At 40.0% G+C, this 17,110-nt stretch overlaps 1 protein-coding gene across 2 annotated transcripts in view; it reads right to left on the bottom strand.

Moving 5' to 3' along the window:
- The window catches only part of TRIM33 (tripartite motif containing 33), an 81,185-nt gene that overhangs the window by 47,798 nt on the left and 16,277 nt on the right, over positions 1 to 17,110 (bottom strand). For both annotated transcript variants that reach the window (XM_048826839.2, XM_048826838.2), the window contains exons 2-4: positions 4,156 to 4,274; positions 3,819 to 3,966; positions 1,046 to 1,178 (exon numbers count right to left, since the gene is read on the bottom strand). In XM_048826839.2, coding sequence (XP_048682796.1) covers positions 1,046 to 1,178; positions 3,819 to 3,966; positions 4,156 to 4,274 — 400 coding nt within the window. The remainder of the gene's footprint in view (positions 1 to 1,045; positions 1,179 to 3,818; positions 3,967 to 4,155; positions 4,275 to 17,110) is intronic.

The raw sequence follows: 17,110 nt of genomic DNA, 5'->3' as shown, positions 1-17,110 counted from the left end.
CAGAGAAGTGCTGTCTGGAGGCAGATTGCAGGAAGCAGTTCTGCAATGGTCTGCTAAAGCTCCCAACGTGCAGAGTTTTAGATGACTTGAAACATATATTTGCACATTAGAACCCTTACTACACCACTGCAGAACTACTTACCAAAATTCCCAAACAGCATCATTCAAATCACTGCACAACCATAAGACTTCAAAGACTTTATGCTCTTCAACAGCTTCTTCTCTCCCATGGATCAGATAATTTCTTAAGACTAATACAAAATGAGAGGAAAACTTAAATTCTTTGTGTGTTACCAGCCTCACCATTTTTACCTGGAATTAGGTAAGTTTCAGACAAGCAACACACCAAGACAAGTGGATCAAACTTCAGCCCACTGTATTAGGCAAGTACATTCATCCATGATGCAAACCTTATATATAAGCTTTGTGATTTAGCCTAAAAGTTCCACAGTATCCATCATATTAAAACATGACCTTTCCAGAAAATTACTACCTGACCCCTCATTCACTACTATAGCCTCCGCTCAGTCAAAGCACCACTTTTTTAAATCCAGGTTTGTGCCAGTTTTATGTTTTATTATATTTCATTTGTGTACACATTAAAGTGGCAGCTCCAACAAGTGCCAGGCAAGTTTACACCTTAACCTCTGCTGTCAATTCACCTCAAGCCCTGACCAGCAGTTCTCTGAATCCAGTCCTAGATGTCCCACATAGCTCTACCAATGCACCACCCTTACAAGTCACATCACCCTTTGCTACACCAGACATAACCAGGCAGCCAGTCAGTAGCATTGTGTGACTGTTATAAGTATCCACCACAGATGAGGATGAGACTAAAATATTCATTTGTACTTATGACCTAACTCACCTGTAGAGCTCAGGACCTTAAAGGAGGCCTAGTGACTTCCCCTCACCAGGAGAGCATTTCAGTCTAATCAACAGTAAATACAGCAATATTTAATTACACAAATGCTTGAGATTAATTTCACTTCCTCCTGCTCTGAGAAAATGCACCACAGGAGGTAAGACATGTTAATAATTGTACCTGTGTTCTTTGTGTTCCAATAACTGACAGTCTCTGCATGTCAGTCTGTCACATGTTTCACAGAAAAGTTTTAACTGTTCTTGTTTGTGGACAGGACAGAAAACAGGACGTTGACCGGATGCTCCCACGGCCTCTGTTTTTAAAAACAAACCATTTTTGCATTTTAAAATAAAGTTTGATGAGCAAAATCTTTAACTGCCATGCTGGGTAAGACTTAAGAAGTCAAGCAAGGATAATTATAAACCTACTCTCAGATAAGTCAGTGCTTATTCCTGTAAATATGTACTTATTAAAACATTTACAGTGTCAGTAGTTTCTCAAGAAAGTTTCCAGGCGTGTTACTTTTAAGCAAAAAAAAAAAAAAAAAAAAAAAAAAGGTGAAGATTGCTTTCCCTTCCCTGCCTTAAAAAACCCCAAATCAAGCTATTTTGCTGGACTATAAAACCACGTTTTCACCCCACCCTAACGCCGCCTCACTATCAGAAGGTTCAAACACCCCTCAAACTTTTGAATTGTCAAGAACCCAGGGATCTTCTAAATTACCTCTTTAAAAACCTGACAAAGTAAACACCACCACCACTACTAGGGAATTTCATTTTAATCAACATCTAGTCATTTGAGCTGCAGTTGGGCTGGATAATAGAAATTTACACACAAGCAAATGAAGGATAAACAAAAAAATTCTTTCTGGGATTCCAAATTGCCCAATGACCCTTTGAAGACACTTATGGAGGAAAAGCAGTTTTTGGAAGATGAAGCAGATATGGATTAAAGAGAAGTAGTAAGTGTATGTTTTCCCGTATTGTCAAGTACTGTCTGAAGCTTGTTACATGATGCAAGTTATTGTAAGAAAAGACAGCATACACAAATACAAAGTTGGGTCTTCCACTAAAGAAATTTTCAAGTATTCAGGATATATTTCACGTGGTCTAACAAACCATCAAACGTATTACATATAATAGATCATTTCTTCCAAGTACGTGAAGAGTAAATAATTTACCACAGCTGATAACATCACTAAGAATCACTATGTGGTTCGGTGTCTAGGGAACGATTACTGCATTAAAACAGTCCTAAATATAGAAGTGATATTTTCTAACACACTACATTCGCAGCAAAGCACTGAAGGGTAAATCTGGCCGTATTGTCATCCTGACAAAGTCATGATATTTGTATGGTGTTCCATTAAGAATTATGCCATTTTTAAAGTAGCCATGCTATTGTGGCTTTACCTGGACACTCTGCCACCTACTTCGATTCAGAAGTTTAAAATTTACCCATGTAAGATCTTATGAATTAGTAAATGACGTCAAATTTAAAGCAGAAATAAAAAAGCCTCTTAAAGTTTAATTTTGCTGCTAGAACTACAAGTTTTTGGACTAATCAAACCAATTTTCATTAATATTAAGCATTATAAGTCATTAATAATACAGTTTTAGTATAGACCAGGAGTTCCTGGAAAGCACTTACAGTGCAACTACACTAAAAGGGGACCAAAACTGCCATCACGAGGTTCCTAGTTACATACTCTCAACTTATTTGATATCACTATTGTGAACAGAACTGTGTCTGTCTTAATTGACCAGCCCACAACAGACTTAGATTCTGCAGAAACTAAGTTTCAATTTAAAAACCTTTTGTCCCTCATTCGCAAAGAAAACCTTCCAAATGAAAAAGCAGTAGTTTTACATACCCTGAAAACAGCTTTAAGAGGAGTGACCTGTCCCCATTTATTTCAGTAGGTTGTGAACTGCAAAGCCTAATGATGACAATTTAAAGGACCAAATTTCTCAATACTTTAGATGTGCAATTTCACACCAAATTTGTGCACTCAGTTACCACAGTAGTGCCAGCAAACTGTCCAATTGCATATGTAATTGGTGAAAGATACTAAGCAGAAACAGTGATGGTCCTGAATGTGTGCTGCCAATTGCATCCCCACTTAGTAATACCGATGCAATAGTAACTTGGCATCCTGTACAAAGGCCATATTCTGTGCTCAATCTTTATGTAAACCTCCTGTGGGGGCCCTGGTGCATATAATAAAGAGTGGTACAGTATGACACGCTTCATAGCCTTGGTCCACAGATCATAATTAAAGGTGTATTCCAGTCCTTTCCACCAGATGAGTTGACACCTGTTTTACACCCTCCACCCCCACCCCTTTAAACTACCAGCCCTGAAAATACATCCTAGGATCTAGTTTGGCTCTGTTACTAGCGATGAGAGAACCAGAAAGGTTCTACAACTGGAACTTAGTAATTGTATTGATACTTAAGCCAAAACAGAATCCAATTCACTCTCCCATATCTGACCTAGCTCTGCAGTGTTAATAAATACATTTGTCACTAAGGAAATCAGGTATGATTCAGAATACACACATCAGTTCTGTCGATTAAGGTGGTGCACCACTCACTTTTTTTAAAAAACAAACCCAAACAAAAAATAGAAGCCTCTCCCTGTTTTTCTGTTCTATGCTCATGCATTTCCTTCACAGACCCTTTTAACTGTATTAAGTATTACCAGAACAAGCCATTTTAATTTATTTAACATGTACAAGTTTCTTCCATTTTCAAGGCTCACTGATTGCATGTTGGCTTGCCCCCATCTTTCTCTAAAACCTTCCAGGGAAGTCACAGACTAAGGATAAGTACATACTCATCCTTCCTCTCTTGGTTTGTATGGGCACACACACTCACCCACACCAGGAACCTCCAAGTAGTTTTTATTCCTAGGCTACAGGTAGGGTTGGGCAAAAGATCAACAAACTTACCTGAGGAGACATCCTCTTTCTTTCTGATCATATGATCTTTAGTAAATTTTACTCGCTGATGTGCTTCTATGCATGTCTTGCACAGCCATTCCCCACATTCCACACAAAAGCCCACAGCACTAGCATTATCTTCACAACTAGTGCACACCTAAAAGCAGGAACAAAACAAGTCAACATAGTTACTGACAAAGATTCAAATTCCCTCTGGGGCTTTAATATGCAGGTAAATAAAGTCCAGTAAAAGTGTTTATTTCTTTAGATGCTCAATCACATATACACAAGATGCACATACACCAAATAGCACCTAACTTGCAGTAAGAAAAGTAGAAAACCATACCTGTTCTGATTTTTCATCAGAGCTACTTGGTGCTTCCGAAGTGTCCTTCACAAAGTAGTTATCCACCAGGTCTATCTGTCTGCACTCCTGGCGGCATATTGGACACCTGATCACACCAACTGCAACACACAAGAAGAAATGTTTTACATTCCCTTGGTTTCAAGAAACAAAACGATGAAAGTCAAATTTATAACAGTAATGTGCTAGAATCAAGTGGGTTTAAAAGACAAGTGACCAGAATGAACAAAGAAAACCATCTTCTGAGTGCTTAATGTGATCGGGTAAGTGAAAACAAGACTCTAGGATTAATAGCAACACCCCAACAAACCCACACTGGGCCAAACATGGTGAAGTTTCAGCCAAACCTTTAGAATGAATGACTAAACACCACTAAAGAGACTTTCCTCCCTTCAGGGGGCCAATCCCAGTTGGTATGAATTGTGATGCAATCATTCACAGACTTTCCCAACAAGATCCAAGTATAGTATGTCATTTAGTTAAATTATGTGGTCTTGGCTTCATGGATTTTTCTTTCTAAATAAGGTTAACTATTTTACTCATTGCATCCCTTCCCTACACCTCAGATCCATTACACAAATTTAAATGTCAAAGCAGCCTTAACACCAAGGGCTTGGCTACACTTGTGAGTTGCAAAGCAATAAAGGAGCCCCAGGCGCACTAGCTCACTACCCGTCCACAATGGCAAGGCACGTAGAGTGCTCTCACTCCGCAGCTACAGCGCTGCTGGTACTCCACCTTGGCGACTGGAATAACGTTTGCTGCACCCCCGCTGAAGCGCCGCAGCACCAGTGGGGACAAGGTGTTGCGTTACTACGCTCTGATCAGCCTCCAGAAACGTCCCATAATCCCCTTAAGTCAAGTAGCCACTCTTGTCATTATTTTTGAACACTGTAGGAATGCGGATATGCCCTTTGAAAGCTCCATTTCTGACAGCCAGCATGCTTATCTGCTCCAAGACAAAGCAACCATTACTGTGGAATGCTGTGCAGGTGGGGGTGGGGGGTGTCGGGTGTCTGCTGCTGTCTGAACTTACAAGACAGCATGCTGACTGTTAGGATATAGATATTCAGGCCTGTCGGTAAAGGCCTGTACCTAAGAATTTAGGTGTATTCTTATCACTTGGCTAGTTAGGGGTATAAAAGAAAATCAAAATCACTGTCTGCCGGTGTAAGGTCCTTCTCTTACTGTGACAGTCTGAGGCCCTGTGCTTAGGCTAAGGCCTTTGGCTAAGCAGCAGAGGCAGCCATAAGCTAAGAAGCGAATGGTCACAGCCTCACATTCCAAACTAGTCACATTGAAAGAAGGTGCTATTGGGCTGTTAGGAATACAATCCTGTCCTGATAGTGCCTATCACCTCCAGAGAAAGGGAAGTGCCTAGAAAATGTAAAAGGAAACTTCGTTTGATAGCATCCTGTCACTTATCAATAGCTGGGATGTGAAATCCTCACTTCTGTATTGTTTCGTCATTATAGTTCCCACTTTGCTATTGTTTGTCTGTATAATCTCTGTCTGGTTCTGTGATTGTTCCTGTCTACTGTATAATTAATTTTGCTGGGTGTAAACTAATTAAGGTGATGGGATATAATTGGTTACATATCATGTTACAATATGTTAGGACTGGTTAGTTAAATTTCAGGAAAATGACTGGTTAAGGTACAGCAAAGCAGAACTCAAGTTTTACTATATAGTCTGCAGTCAATCAGGAAGTGGGTGGGTGGGTGTGTGGGGGAAATGGGAACAAGGAATGGGGTTGGGGAAATTGGAATCATGTTTGGCTAAGGGCAGGAATGGGAACAGGGACACAGGTGTAAGGCTCTGTGGTGCCAGAGCTGGGAAGGGGGACACTAAGGAAGGAAACTGGAATCATGCTTGCTGGAAGTTCACCCCAATAAACATCGAATTGTTTGCTCCTTTGGACTTCGAGTATTGTTGCTCTCTGTTCATGCGAGAAGGACCAGGGAAGTAAGTGGGTGAAGGAATAAAGCCCCTAACACTGACATGCTCTCAGCTCCCCAAAAACCCACTCTTTTCCCCCACATACACACAACACTCTCCCTGTCACACTCCACCCCACCCACCCCATTTGAAAAGCACACTGCACGCACTTGCATGCTGGGATAGCTGCCCATAATGCGCCGCGCCCAATGCCACTTCAAGTGCTGCAAATGTGGCCACACCAGTGCGCTTGAAGCTGTCAGCGTGGACAGACTGCAGCGCTTTCCCTACTGTGCTCTACGAAGACTGGTTTAACTCAAAGCATTTTACATCTGCAAGTGTAGCCATGCCCCAAGTGACTTTGTCCCCATACTCTCCAATCTGAATTCTTGTCATATGGATATAATTATTCCACACTACATTAAGGATTTTAAATGCCTACAATGTACTCCAGCAGACCATTCCTGGCTGCAATATTGCAGGCAACAGAAACTCAATCACATGCTTCCACTAAGATTTACCAGAGTACCACGGGGATATTCTAAAAACCTTTTGATTTTTAAACCCAAAACCAGCATTTTCGTTAATAGCACAAAAGCCAGCCATTACGCTAGCTCTATTAGTCTTGCTATGTTCTACACAATGAATTAGTGTGAACGCCAATGAAACCACCAGAAAAAGAAAAGAGATCTGAGCAGACTAAATGTGTCCCCTACATAACTTAATGTTAGTACTTAAAGAAAGCACTGACCCTGAGGCATGACCATCCAAAAAATTAAATATTTTTATTTCGTGTTTTAGATGGAAGAATTTTCAGGTGAAATGTCCTGTATATTTAAGTGGGCAAATTTGTATTTAACAGAGCTGGGAACTTCAGGGAAAGATGATGCTATTTCAGTGGAGATCAGTTAAGTCACTGCCAAAGCAGAAAGACATCAGGAACAGAACCTAGAAGCCCAAGCACTTGGAAGCAGGGTTTTGGAAGATACAGTATTTAAACTAAATGGGAATGCAGCTAGATAATTTGGTGCCACATTAGTAAAGTACTGTTTTCAGGAACTTTGTAGGGCATTACAACACTTCACCCAATTCAAGAATGGATGTTCTCTAGCATGACCTATTTCTAGCAATTCTGGTTGTATTACCGTATCATTGTGGTACACCATTTACAATGTGCATAACATTGCTAAATTGTTTAAACCAACACACAAATAATATCAACAAGCAAATGGCAGCAAACATAACGGCCAAAAAACCCAACCCCAAATTGGTAAAAAAATTCAGTTACATAGTAACTACAAACTGGGTAAACAAATTCCCTGGTAGTACCAGAAACACTCTGGGGTCAGTAACACCGCATCCTAAGTAAGGCACATGTTATTCAAAACAACCTTGTTCAGTGTCTGGGTATCAATATTAAATATTGCTGTGTTAGTATTTAATAAACTGGTTAAATAAATAAATAGGGTAAACATTCTCCCCATAAAAAGACAAAAAGCAGGGGAATGTAGTAGGAAGACAGCCTGAGACATAAGGCCTTGTATCAGAGGCCTGGTATGATGCAGGACCTGCTCACAGAATCTAGCAAGAACATGGCTAATATTGCAGAAACACACATTCTTTAGAAGTGCGAAGCACACAGTACTTACACAAACACATTCCGATATCAAGGATGGTACAAAAACATTCCACAAGGATAACAGGAACACACTGACCTCTCCTAAAAGATCAGGTCAGAATGACAGTACGTAGTAGAGATGTTTTGATCGAACCACCATGTACAAGGTGATGGGTAAAAACTAGCCACATCAGGAGGCAGTACTAACTTGTTTGTATCAGGGTATAAAGATGCATCTCCAAGGGAGAATCTTTGTCCAGCTGAGGGGTGAATGGAAAGTCCTGCCATTCATTGAGCTGCGTCCATTGTCATGTGCATACATGTCTTGGCATCCTCGTAGAGCCTGCCAGGTGCTATTACCGTGCTTTGTCGACAATAAACCTGGCCTGGCACCTTTGTACCTTAACGCATCTTGTGGTCATTGGGCGGTTCACTTGAAGTCTGCTGTGCCAGCTGTCTGCTCAGAGCTGGGACAGCACACAGGGAGAACACACACATGTAGCCAAACATCTAACCACATTAACCATTGGAACAATCTATGAAGGGTCATGGTGGATTCTTTATCACTCATGATTTTTACATCAAGATTGGATGTTTTTCTAAAAGTTATGCTCTAAGAATTATTTTGGGGAAGTACGATGGTCCATGACCTACAGAAGGTCAAAACAGAATATCACAATGCCCTCCTCCCCCCTTCTGGCCTTGAAATCCAGGAATTTACTTTATTATATCTACCTTTTGAGGGAGTAGCTTTCAGATTAGTCTAAGATTAATGGTCATGCCTCAGAATTCTTTATGTACATAAGAACAGCCATACTGGATCAGACCAAAGGTCCATCTAGCCCAGTATCCTGTCTTCCGACAGTGGCAAATGCCAGGTGCCCCAGAGGGAATGAACAGAACAGGTAATCATCAACTGATCTATGCCCCGTCACGCATTCCCAGCTTCTGGCAAACAGAGGCTAGGGACACCATCCCTGCCCATCCTGGCTAATAGCCATTGATGGACCTATCCTCCATGAATTTATCTAGTTCTTTTTTGAACTCTGTTAGAGCCTTGGCCTTCACATCCTCTGGCAAGGAGTTACACAGGTTGACTATGCATTGTGAGAAAAATACTTCCTTTTGTTTGTTTTAAATCTGCTGTCTATTAATTTCATTTGGTGACCCCTAGTTCTTGTATTATGAGGAGTGAAGAACACTTCCTTATTTATTTTCTCTGTACCAGTCATGATTTTATAGGCCTCTATCATATTCCCCCCCTTAGTCATCTCTTTTCCAAGATGAAAAGTCCCAGTCTTCTTAATCTCTCCCCATACGGAAGCCATTCCATACTCCTAATCATTTTTGTTCCCCTTTTCTGAACCTTTTCCAATTCCAATATATCTTTTTTGAGATGGGATGACCACATCTGCACACAGTATTCAAGATGTGGGTGTACCATGGATTTATATAAAGGCAACATGATATTTTCTGTCTCTATCTATCCCTTTCTTAATGATTCCCAACATTGTTTGCTTTTTTGACCGTCGCTGCACACTGAGTGGATATTTTCAGAGAACTATCCACAATGACTCCAAGATCTCTTTCTTGAGTGGTAACAGCTAATTTAGACCCCATCATTTTATATGTATAGGTGGGATTATGTAGATATGCAACTGCACTTATTCCGGGGAAATAATCTAGGATGACCAGATCTCACATCAACCCAAACTCAGGACTGTTGCAAGTTGTCAAGGTTCCTTCCCCATTCTGAACTTTAGGGTACAGATGTGGGGACCTGCATGAAAACCCCCTAAGCTTATTTTTACCAGCTTAGGTTAAAACTTCCCCAAGGTACAAACTATTTTACCTTTTGCCCTTGGACTTTATTGCTACCACCACCAACCATCTAACAAATATATATAACAGGGAAAGAGCCCGCTTGGAAACGTCTTTCCCCCCAAAATCCTACACCCCCTTTTCTGGGGAAGGCCTGATAAAAATCCTCACCAATTTGCATAAGTGAACACAGACCCAAACCCTTGGATCTTAAGAACAATGAAAAAGCAATCAGGTTCTTAAAAGAAGAATTTTAATTGAAGAAAAAAAGTAAAAGAATCACCTCTGTAAAATCAGGATAGTAAATACCTTACAGGGTAATCAGATTCAAAACAGAGAATCCCTCTAGGCAAAACCTTAAGTTACAAAAAGACACAAAAACAGGAACATACAGTCCATTCAGCACAGCTATTTTATCAGCCATTTAAACAAAACAGAATCTAACGCATATCTAGCTAGATTACTTACTAAGTTCTAAGACTCCATTCCTTTTCTATTCCCAGCAAAAGCATCACACAGACAGAGCGAGCCTTTGTTTCTCCCCCCCCCACCCCCCGGCCCCCCAGCTTTGAAAGTATCTTGTCTCCTCATTGGTCATTTTGGTCATGTGCCAGCGAGGTTATCCTAGCTTCTTAACCCTTTACAGGTGAAAGGGTTTTTCCTCTGGCCAGGCAGGATTTTAAAGGTGTTTACCCTTCCCTTTATATTTATGACATAAGTGTTAGATTTGCAGAAATAACCAATGGTTTCATATTGTCTAGGTATACAAGCGTTCACTTATTTATATAACAAAGTCTCCAAAGTGAGGAGAGCCTTGATATTTTCTTCATACCAAAAGCTATGATTCCGTTAATTATGGACAACCAGGTGAGAATTCCAAAAAGGTACTTTAACAAGCCAAGAGTCTAGATATACAGAGGAAAAAAATGGTTGCATTGAACAATTACCACTACAAGTATTCTCAGTGGAACACAATCCCCTTGACAAACTGAAACAGATCACTTATCACTCCTCGGTTTTACTAGTTGTTCTCCTAGGCTAACCACAAGACAGTGGAAGAAAAACTAATAAAACCAGAGGTCTAAAATCTCTGATCTCTCTGAAGTCAGGTCCCACAGCTTTAATACACTTCTTGAAAAACAGCCTCTGGTTCTCACCGTGAAAATTAAATGAGGGAGGAGTGAACAAGCATCAAATGTTTCTAGAGCATTTAGCCATCTAAAAATATGTAATCTTGGTTAGGGTGATATCACAAGACTCAAGAAAAAAACAGTTGTACTTCAAGGATTTTTCACAAGAAGAGCCAAATACTTCTTAAGATCCCATGTGAAAAAAATCTATTTTCGTACTATTTTTAGGGTGACCTGCGGAAAGCCAAAGTCTTGAAAAGAAGAGACAAAAAACTTAACACCTATGAAAGACGGTAGAAACAAGTTACAATTTCAGATCACAAGAAGGACCTTGTAGAGCAAGTAAAGATGTGACTGACTGCACATAAAGTGCCCACACCAAAGTAATGGGTATGGAGGGTATATCGGAACTTTCCTTGAAACACTAGATTTATACTCCTGATTATGTTCATTAGAGCCAGAGTAAGAGCGCACTCATGTACTCAGTGGATTACAGAATCCTTCTAAAAAAAAAAGTATCTTCTCAGCCTGCACATTGTCATTTTTCAGATTTCATTATTTTTGATAGTGGTTTTCATATATCCTGTGCATTACGCAAAATGCTTCAGCCTGTGTCCCACATTCTTCCAGTCAGAATACATATCTACCCGTAACCCTGTGCGTGATCTTAACTATTGATACTCCACATTCCATCTTCCCAACGTCATTGATAAGCTTTCTGCATGAGAAAAATGTGGAAATGGTGTTATTTTATAGAAAAGAAAACAGGAGGAACTGGTCACTACCATCAAAACTTCCACAACATGTAGCCAAATTAACAGAAAAACAAGTGTATTTTAGTAGTTAAGCTACCTCTGGCTTCATGATTAAAACATTAGCCATAAGAACAGAAGAAGGTTTTCCTTTCCAGTCTTCCAACAGGAGACAACGGGCAGTTTCCCTGAGGTGCTGGTGGACATTTTGGTGGTGTTTTCTGATCCACCCAAGGCACCTAACAGAGTTTTTGATGGAGCAGAACACAGACATGGACTCAAACTAGCTGATGATGGTATAACCATCACAGACCAAACTGAGTGCTTGGCAGAATGTGTTAGCAGGCTGTTCAAACTTCCTGTAACGTGCAGGGTGGTCAGTGAAGTTTTCCTGCAGTGCACCACGGTCAAACAGCTAGAGCAGCCACATGCTGGGAAGCCACTAGGTAGTCTGGGATATAACCGGTTTGATTGGGTCTGCGTGCAGCAGTGTGGATGCCAGAACCCAGGTTTGAGCACAGGGCTGAAAATTTGTTAACGTAGGGTTAACAATCAGTGTAGACCCTAAAGCCCTGGGTTCTCTGACCCAGGGTCAGCTGGGTTGACTCCCTCTAACCCTGGGCTTACACTAAAGTGGAGATATACACTAAGAATGCATTTCATTATACACAAAAACACACAGCTGCTACGTAAATTAGCACCACAGATAATAGTGGATCTTGTTTCTCTCCTGTAGCCCTAGCTAAATCTGATCTAATCAAGGAGCAGGAATAACTTCTTACCTGAAAATTTGCTTTGAGTCACCAATCCAGCAGGTAGGGAAAGCCTGCCTGGCACTGTCAACCACACTCAAATGGAGATAGGTTTCACTTGCCATCTTCTCACATCATGAGCCACTCCTCCCTGTCATGGCACCAGGAGAGAGAGTGTTTCCTGCAACAGAGGGAGAAAAGAAACTCCCAGATCCCTTGTGACAAGTTCCTAACAAGGGTCAGGTGACCCCAATAGGTGGAGTAATTAACCTAACACGCTAATATGGGCAGAAGGCAAGGTGGGAAAATATGCCCCTAAAACTGTGTGGTTAAGGAGGCACCTGTGAGTGAGAAGAACTAGAGTATATAGTGTTTAATGTTGGAATTCAGTCCTGTGTAACTGCTCTGTAGATTTTGCATACTGACAATTAAAACTACTCAAAAAAAGAATCCACAGTAGGATGGATGAAGGGAATTCTTGTCACCTTCTAAGAATTGTCACTATCCTTCTAGTCAGCTGCCAGACCCAAGAAAGGGAATTTGAGCCTCCATTAATCAGACAATAAATTACAATCTTGAAACTGCAGAGTGAGAAGCAAGGACATCTTAACAGTTCTTCAGCTATCTGAATGCTATTTTTAAGATACTGAAGTTATTTCCTCACCTTCTTGACTGAAACAGAAGACAGAACATCCAGATGAAGGAAAGCCTTGTTGAGATGAAGGAACAGATGCAAGCAGTATAGTTCTACTGTATACCAGGAGTGTTACATTGTTAGATAACTGCAAAAAGGCTGGAAAGTCAAGTCTTGCTTAGAGTTCATGTTACACATTCATTTTGTTGAGGTAAAAAAGATTTTAAGAGAATGTCAATGCAGAAAGCTTTTTAAGGAGCCATTTTGTTTATAACTCTGATAACTCAAAGTATATTAAATTAAAACCTTGGCTTTACTACAGAAGGACTCAAAAATATTCCAAACAGTAAAGAAAGTCACTATTCCTATTTTCATAGAAGTGAAAAAAAGATCATTAACCCCTACAATAGGTTCTAAAATCCCACACTAACCTATATTGGAAGGTATTACAGATACATTGACATAAAAACCGTGCCCATCTGAAATTTTACCTACCACTGTCAAGTAACATCTAAAACGTCTTTAGACATATTTTTCACTTTATTTTGTGATGTGACATGAGTATTTCACCTTTTGTTAGCATCAATATTTTCCATGAATAGTCAGATTCCCCTGATGGCTGCTTGCAAGGGTCTTTCACACAATATGGGAGAAAATTTTTTAATAGAAAAATGTAATTATGTAAACCATAGAGGTGGCAAGTATAATACCCAAAGTTAATTTGAAATCTAGTAAATTTATAATTCAAAGTAACTTTGTCCTTTTAAATAAACTACATCTAACTCTTTACTCAGATTCTGCCTTCTTCACCATGACTTCATAAAAAGTTCTCTTTATTTCTTTAATACTTTAGAAGATCTGAAAAACAGCCAGAAAAACAGCTGAATTCTACAAAGACCTTTGGTGTTGTGGGATAAAGTTAGCTAAATCTTTTCAAGACAGCATTTATTAGGGTAAGTCTCCTGCCCATTATCAAATTAGCACAATGTTCTGACTTGGGGTGGAGGGGGGGAAAGAAGGAGAGAGTCAAGCTCCTACTTAAGGCATTTGTAAAATACTTGTACGAAAAGGAGACACCCATGTCAAACATGAATAAACTTTGTAACTCATGTAGTGAAGTGATACAAATCAATTCAAGTTTATCTGAAGGATACAAACATTTTGAAACTACTACAATACTGGAACTTGAAATTACTCATTTTGGGGTTTTTCTATGCTGAATAGCTTTTTAATGCAGAAAATACCACTTGCAGAAACTAAGTGATGTGAGCCATGATCATGAATTATAATTCATTCAAAAATATTAGGGAAGTTTAAATACATTTGTAACACTTTAGAGCACTGAACACATAGCATTCAGCATAGATATATGGTTAAAAATAGAATAAAATATATACTATGTAAAAAAAAATGAAAAGAAAAAAATTCCAGTCCACAAACGGAGTAATCCAAACCAGCAAACCTTGCTCTATTTGAATACATTTTATCCAATAACTCTGTGTGTGTGTCCGTCCGTCCGTCCACCACATCTGTCCTGGCTTTTTGATCCAACTGATTATCCAGCTGACAGCAGAATGTGTAGTATTGATAATATTATGAGAGCAACGTCAGTCAAACTTAAAGGTACCTAGTTTTCTCTATTTAAAAACCTAATTTTACTTATAACTTAAACCAGACAAAATGTACAATTCAACCCAAAGTAAAACCATTGCACTATGCTACAGAGAAAGGTAAAATTCAAATCCTAGCTTGTTCCCAGAGGGGGAGGAGTATTTAAATGTGTTGCTAAGGGAAATATTCATCTTACTGTGCAAACAGAAGAATCAAAAATAAAAAATTCTTGTTACTAAAAGCAAAACTAGATTAGAACAAAAAGAGCTCTGGCTACAAAATGCGCTTATTTGATACATTGATAGAAGTCGGGTGTAGAAAGTAAATTATCAGAGTCCACACATATAAGCCTGGCTAAACTGCTTTTATTTGGACATTTAAACTTGGATTAAACTTTTGAAAAATGTATTGAAAATGATGTCACTAAAAATAAAACAAAGAAATGTGAATAAATGGCCATTACGTATTTGCTTATAAGCAAGATGTCATAATATCCAAGATGGAAAAAAGTCCCATAATCACAAAAATTAAACACAATTAGAAAGCTGAAAGATCAGCTTACATTTTACACTGATTAAATTAAAACTTCACTGTTCTCAGCTAAAACCATCTACTTAAGCTTCAGAACTTCACAAGCTCTGATGGCTGCAAAAGAGCTGCCAATTTTGCTGCAAACAATGCATTTCATATTAGCAGTACTGATTCAGTACCAGAAGGTGCTGCTTCCCAGAATGCCTACTCAGCGTGCTCAGAGAACAGCAAATTTAGGGAGCGCCAAATAATTTTCATACATCTGCACCAGAGTCCATCCTTTTCAATATAATTACCATTTTTAACAAAGGTTATGTTTCACACGGAGTAGATTTATACTTGTGCTAGGTAACGAATGCTTCCTCCTTGACAATTCTGGCAGAGGATGCATTAAGTGTTGACATAGTACTATTGTTACATTTTAAACCACTCAATTACATTAGAGAGGACCAACTCATAACTATCTTCCTTATTTACTATTAAAGAGTTTCATCCTTAACAATTTAGATATGTATGTTTACTCTAATTGCCATTATGTGTTCAGCAGGAACTACAGTCTAAACATACCTGACAACAGTATTCACCTAAACTTGGGGAACTGTAATGAATTTTCCATGTAAAAAGCAATACTGTCCATATCACAAGAGCAAACTTACGAAGAGATTCAGAACACAGCACTAACCCAATCCAAAATTAGTGAAGTGCCCACGAAAACAATTGAGAGTATAGTTTGGAATTGATACAAACACTTAGATCAGACCGGTTTCAGAGTAACAGCCGTGTTAGTCTGTATTCGCAAAAAGAAAAGGAGTACTTGTGGCACCTTAGAGACGAACCAATTTATTTGAGCATGAGCTTTCGTGAGCTGTAGCTCACGAAAGCTCATGCTCAAATAAATTGGTTCGTCTCTAAGGTGCCACAAGTACTCCTTTTCTTTTAGATCAGACCATTTAAACTGACTCTGAACTCTGAAACTTCCCAGGGGTACCCAGGATTGTGAGGCACCTTGCTACCATGTGCCCTTAGCTTGAGGAAGCCTCGTCTGTGGCTGTCACCTTTGCTTCTCTGCTAGCATCTCCCTCCCTGTCCTGGGCACTCAGCTTTGTTCCCCCACTTTCTAGCTCTCTCTGCTATTTCCAGCTTTTGGATCTCTATCTTGGCCAGTTCTAATGGCAGGACTGCCCCACTGGGACATGTGCCACGCTGGTTTCCTAAGCCAACACCTCCCTCAACCACAGGCACTTTCAATGGATTAATCAGTTGTCCCTGATGTTTATCATATTCCATGAGTAGAGATTTCATCCCCTCTCTGGTTTTCCCTGTAGCTTCCAAGTCATGGTCTGCACACAGTTTTTCCCAACTTGGATCTGGTATGCTTAGCATGTGTCTCTGGCTTACCCATTCTGTCCTCTCCTTTGTTTTATTTCCCTTACCCAAAAACAAAAAAAAAAATCTTTTTCTCTACCTGTTTCTAACCTCACTTTTAAATCTTTCTGTATCTGTGTTATCTGGTATATAAATGTGTGGAGCGTGACCCTTGGCTAACCAGCAAGGGTGTAGTTCCTGCCAACTATGCCACTGTGATACTTCCTGGAGTATACCCAGGGTTGTGAGGCACCTTGCTACCACCTGCCATTAGCATAAAGAAGCCTTATTTGTGCCTGCTTGGGGTCTGCTCTCTAACCCTAGTGGCCATGGGTAACACGCGCACTCCCCTCAAGGCTTCACAGGCTCCACTCTGCTGCTTCTTGATAGGTTAGCGATAAGCCCAAGTATTGAAAGTAAGTAGAAGTATTGGAAACAAAGGTGTGGTTACATATAAAATAAAAATCATAACGTTCATTGTAGAACCTAGTCTGAACTAACTAGATACTCATGTCTGATACAGTAATGCGTACCCAAAGTCCTTGAACTTTACAGCCAGGCTTGGCTGTGAGCCTCTTCTCATGAGAGAGACACACAATTAAGCTTGTCTCCTTCTAGGTCAGGAGTTGGCAACCTTCGACACACGGCCCATCAGGGTAATCCGCTGGCCACAAGACATTTTGTTTACATTGACCATCCGCAGGCACGCCCCCCCACCCCCGCAGCTCACAGCACCGGTCCGCCCCTTCCCGCAGCTCCTATTGGCCGGGAACGGGGAACCACAG

Source organism: Caretta caretta, chromosome 21 (genome assembly GCF_965140235.1).
Source record: "Caretta caretta isolate rCarCar2 chromosome 21, rCarCar1.hap1, whole genome shotgun sequence".
NCBI classification, from domain to species: domain Eukaryota; kingdom Metazoa; phylum Chordata; order Testudines; family Cheloniidae; genus Caretta; species Caretta caretta.
This window is presented reverse-complemented; position numbering and strand designations above follow the sequence as displayed.